Genomic DNA, 5,286 nt, shown 5'->3' with positions numbered 1-5,286 from the left:
GAGGGAGGGAAGGAGAGAGAGAGGGAGGGAGGGAGGGAAGGAAGGAAGGACGGACATTAGTAAGTAAACAGCTAGATTTAAGAAACCTGTGTCTTGTTTTGAATAGGAAAATATGAAATTCACCTACCCAGATCAAAAGTCTTTGTCAATACTATGTCACAGTCATAATCCAGACAGATTTGTGTTCCCGCAAAATACTCTCACAAGTTACTGACAGTTAAACATCCTCTACTGTCTTTTATTGATCAAACTTGTCATCCATGAACTTCTCTAAACTTCAAATGAATTTATATGCTTGGCCTATTCTACCTCTGAAGTAGCAAATTCCAAAATTTTCCTACCTGGTAGGTAAAACTGCCTACCAATGGCAGGGAGCGGTGGCTCCCACCTGTAATCCCAGCACTTTGGGAGGCCGAGGTGGGTGGATCCACTGAGGTCAGGAGTTCAAGACCAGACTGGCCAATATGGTGAAACCCCATCTCTACTAAAAATACAAAATTAGGCGGGAGTGGTGGTGTGTGCCTGTAGTCCCAGCAACTCAGGAGGCTGAGGTAGGGGAATTGTTTGAACCCGAGAGGCGGAGGTTGCAGTGAGCCAAGATTGCGCCATTGCACTCCAGTCTGGGTGACAAGAGTGAAACTCCGTCTCAAAAAAAACAAAAACAAAAGCAAAAAAAATTGCCTACAATTAGAAGCTATTTCTCTCTCATCAATTTCAACGATTTGGATCATATTTCTGCTTAGCTGTGTACTTATAACACCAAACATTCCCTTTTCCCCCCTTTATTTAAGTATTGTACAGAAGTCCTCACACTTCCTGGATATTTTCAACTGCCTTTTAACAAATATGTTTTGTTCTAAGGTGGAACATCAAAGCTATAAAGTATATATTCCTACTAAATTTTACTTAACATAATGTGAAACTGTCACAACAAAGGATAATCTAACCTTAGTGAAAAAGGCAACTCAGAACTACCTACTGACAATAGGAATGAGTAATTTTCTAATGTGGTTACAGACAGAATAAAGCAATTCTAACCCTTAAAGCTTAACTCCACGCCAAAGGCCTCTAAATTTTTTCTATTACTAGTCACTGTGGTTTCCATGTATATAATCCCCAAACACGATTCCTACACCGTAGTTTCAGCCATATATGCTAGCAAACATTTTACCTCTGGTGATTCTAGGAGACAAAAATTTGACCATTTGAGTTTCATTTATTTCCTCCATTCATTTCCATATGAATGACCTTTGTTTTTGCCTTGTGACAGCTTTGCCCATCAACAGCCATAGACTTCCTTTTGTTAAAGAAATACTGCTTAGAAAAACTTGAGAGAAAAAAAGCCACGGTATTTTGTTTTGTTGTTCCAACAATTTTAACATCCAGTCAACTCCACATACACTGTCTTCCACATATCTGCATACCTGACACAATCTTGCAGCTCATGGTGATGGGCTGGAAGGACTTTCCAGGTGACTCAGGATTAGGAACCTGACTTTGTGGCACAATTTTGCAGCTTGATGCTATTGGCTGGAAAGCTGAATTGCCATGAGAACAAAAGGTAACTTTCTGGGATGTTGTCATTTTGGTGGGTGTTCTTTCCAATGAAGATGGCAAAGAATAAAACGGAGCGTGTCGTTCAGCTTCAGTGCCAGCTGGGAATCCTGCTTGAGATGAAAGGCAAATGGCAAGTCATCAATCGCTTTGAAATAAAACCTTACCATTGTGGAAAAAGAATAAAAATGCATTATTTCAACACCCATTTTCAACCATGTACTGGTAGCAAAATAAATACAATTATCCCTTCATATTTTTGGTGAAAAATATATATGCTTAGAATAATGTTTAAAGTGCTTTTTTAAAGAAACTTGAAAACATTATTAACTATAAACCATATATAACATAAAAAGAACACAAGTCCTTATGTTCCTCCATTTTTTAATATATAAACTGAAAAATTGTTTAGAGAAGGAAAAAATCTTAAAAAGAAAGCATTCACGAAATCTAATGAAGGATATCCTCCTATCTTTATTTATTTATTTATTTATTTATTTATTTTTGAGACATCATTTCACTCATCACCAAGGCTAGAGTGCAATGGTGTGATCTCCGCTCACTGCTACCTATGCCTCCCAGATTCAAGAGATTCTCATGCCTCCCTCAGCTTCCTGAGTAGCTGGGATTACAGGTATGCACTACCACGTCTGGCTAATTTTTGTATTTTTAGTAGAGATGGGGTTTCACCATGTTGGGCAGGCTGGTCTTGAGTTCCTGACCTCAGGTGATCCGCCAGTCTCAGCCTCCCAAAAGCTTGGGAATTACAGGCATGAGCCACCACGCCCAGCCCCTCTCCTATCTTATTAAATGCCCATAAAAAAAGATGTAATTGAAATCTAAAGAGGAATAAAGTTGAGATTTTATAATACTAACATCACATTAAAATATAAGCTTAAAATACAAGCTTAGAAATAAAACATTTCAGATCAATTTTATATCTTTTATGCTTATATGTGGGAACATTTAAGTGTGTATACACTTACATATTTGTTAAATTTAAAAATGGCATGGTCAAAATACACTGTTGGTGATGAATCTTTTTTTAAGTAAAATCAGGTATTTAATATTCAAGTTTCTTGCTCACACAATCAGAAGCTGAACTATAAAGTCCTCCTGTAATACGTTAGAAGGAATTACCAAGTGATAAAAATCTGTTTTAGGCCAGACATGATGGGTCATGCCTGTAATCCCAGCACGTTGGGAGCACGAGGTGGGTGGATCGCCTGAGGTCATGAGTTCGAGACCAGGCTGGCCAACGTGGTGAAAACCCATCTCTACTAAAAATACAAAAATTAGCCGAGCACGGTGGTAGGCACCTGTAATCCTAGCTACTAGGGAGGCTGAGGCAGGGGAATTGCTTGAATCCAGGAGATGGAAGTTGCCGTGAGGCGAGATCACACCACTGCACTCCAGGCTGGGTGATAGAGCAAGACTCCATCTCAAAATAAAATAAAATAAATTTAAAAATCTAATGTTTTTTAGTGGTTTTTACATTTTAGAAAATATCAGTAGAACCTCATGGAAATTTTTTTTTTTTTTTTGAGACGGAGTCTCGCTCTGTCGCCCAGGCTGGAGCACAGTGGTCTCATCTCAGCTCACTGCAAGCTCCACCTTCCGGCTTCACGCCATTCTCCTGCCTCAGCCTCCCTAGTAGCTGGGACTACAGGCGCCCGCCATCACGCCCAGCTAAGTTTTTGTATTTTTAGTAGAGACGGGGTTTCACTGTGTTACTCAGGATAGTCTTAATCTCCTGACCTCGTGATCCACCCACCTTCGCCTCCCAAATTGCTGGGATTACAGGTGTGAACCACTGAGCCCAGTCAGAAAAATATTTTTGACAAGGGTGGGGATTTGGCTTTCATAACAGAACTGTGCAGTAGAGGCAGCATGGTCTGCTTATGGCAAAGTTATTTTCCATATACTACAGGTCTCCGAAAGCAGCAAATGGGAAAGGAATGAATGCCTCAGAACAACTCTATGCAAAGAAAACTGCTGTATTACCTTTCTCCACAGAGGTATCGAATACTGGCTCATGTGACTGCTTTATTGGTGAAGAAGCTTTCACTGGGGCTGGAATGGTCAAAGGCAAAGATGGAGGGGCATCAGAGATATCAGACTCCGAGGACTGAGGATATATATAGTCTTCTCCCAGAGAATGGCGATGGAGTTCAACATCTACTACCTAGACAATTGGGCAACAATCAGGCTCATGAGTCCATCATGAAGGTCACAGAAAGCTCAAGTCCTGTCTAAGAATGTGATCTCAGGGATGTGAGAGATAACTTCTAATCACACTTCAAAGGCAATTTCAATCTGAGGAACTAAAGGATTTATTGTAGAAGGTAATCTAATCTGGCTTAACAGATACATACCTCAGTGAAAATCTAATCTGGTTTAACACACAAATCTCAGTGAAATCACAAATTGGGGCCTTTTGATTTTGCTGTTGCTACTCCTTACAACACTATTGCTCCAAATCTTTGCATGGCTGCCTTTCTCACCAGCAGGTCTCAATGAAGTACACCTTCTCAGAGAGATCATGCCTAACCACCCAAGCATGAGCTACTTCCTTATCCCCCAGCTACTCTTATCTTCACAGCACTTATTTGTAACTGAAGTAATTTTATTTGCTTCTGTGTTTACTGTCTACCCTCCCCATTTTCAATGCCACATTTTAGAAAATGTCAGTAGAACTTCATGGAAATTTTTTTTTTTTTGAGACGGAGCCTCGCTCTGTCGCCCAGGCTGGAGTGCAGTGGTGTCATCTCAGCTCACTGCAAGCTCCACCTCCCGGGTTCAAGCCATTCTCCTGCCTCAGCCTCCCTAGTAGCTGGGACTACAGGTGCCCACCATCATGCCCAGCTAAGAATTTGACTCTTTGAAGGAAGAAGCTTCCGTGTTCATTTCTGTATTCCCAGCACCTGGACCAGTGCTCAGTAAGTACCTTCTGATATAATATAGCAGATTTCTCTAGACAGAGTAAGATTTAATTAGTGAACTCCAATTAAATGGCTATTGTTGATATTATATCATGAAAACAAAAAAGGGGGAGAAGGTGAAGAACAAAGTTGGAGGTCTCAGACTCCTGATTTCAAAATTTATTACAAAGCTACAGTAATCAAAACAGTATGCTGCTGGCATAAAGAGAGACATACAGGCCAATGGAATAGAATAAATCCTCGCATATATGGTCAAATGATCTCTGACAAGGCTCGCAAGACCATTCAGTGGGGGAAAAGACAGTATTTTCAGCAAATGGTGCTAGGAAAACTGGATATCCACATGCCAAAGAATGCAATTAGACCCTTACCTTACACTAGATACCAAAATTAACCCAAAAGGGATCAAAGAATGAAACATAAAAGCTAAAACAATAAAACTCCTAGAAGAAAATATAAGGGAAAAGCTTCATGACACTGAATTTGGTAATGGTTTATTGGGTATGACACCAAAAGCAGAGGCAACAAAAGAAAAAACAGACAAATGGGACATCAACTTAAAAACTCCTGTGCAGGCCGGGTGCGGTGGCTCAAGCCTGTAATCCCAGCACTTTGGGAGGCCGAGATGGGCAGATCACGAGGTCAGGAGATCGAGACCATCCTGGCTGACACGGTGAAACCCCGTCTCTACTAAAAAATACAAAAAAACTAGCCGGGTGAGGTGGCGGGCGCCTGTAATCCCAGCCACTTGGGAGGCTGAAGCAGGAGAATGGCATGAACCCGGGAGGCA

The 5,286-nt window shown here is 40.8% G+C and overlaps 1 protein-coding gene across 1 annotated transcript in view; it reads right to left on the bottom strand.

The window, feature by feature from the left end:
- Positions 1-5,286, bottom strand: part of YEATS2 (YEATS domain containing 2) — a 95,962-nt gene that overhangs the window by 56,030 nt on the left and 34,646 nt on the right. Inside the window, exons 9-10 of the mRNA XM_011945805.1 lie at positions 3,559-3,739; positions 1,425-1,664 (exon numbers count right to left, since the gene is read on the bottom strand). Coding sequence (XP_011801195.1) covers positions 1,425-1,664; positions 3,559-3,739 — 421 coding nt within the window. The remainder of the gene's footprint in view (positions 1-1,424; positions 1,665-3,558; positions 3,740-5,286) is intronic.

The sequence above is a fragment of the Colobus angolensis genome, unplaced genomic scaffold (assembly GCF_000951035.1).
Source record: "Colobus angolensis palliatus isolate OR3802 unplaced genomic scaffold, Cang.pa_1.0 Scaffold245, whole genome shotgun sequence".
NCBI classification, from domain to species: domain Eukaryota; kingdom Metazoa; phylum Chordata; class Mammalia; order Primates; family Cercopithecidae; genus Colobus; species Colobus angolensis.
This window is presented reverse-complemented; position numbering and strand designations above follow the sequence as displayed.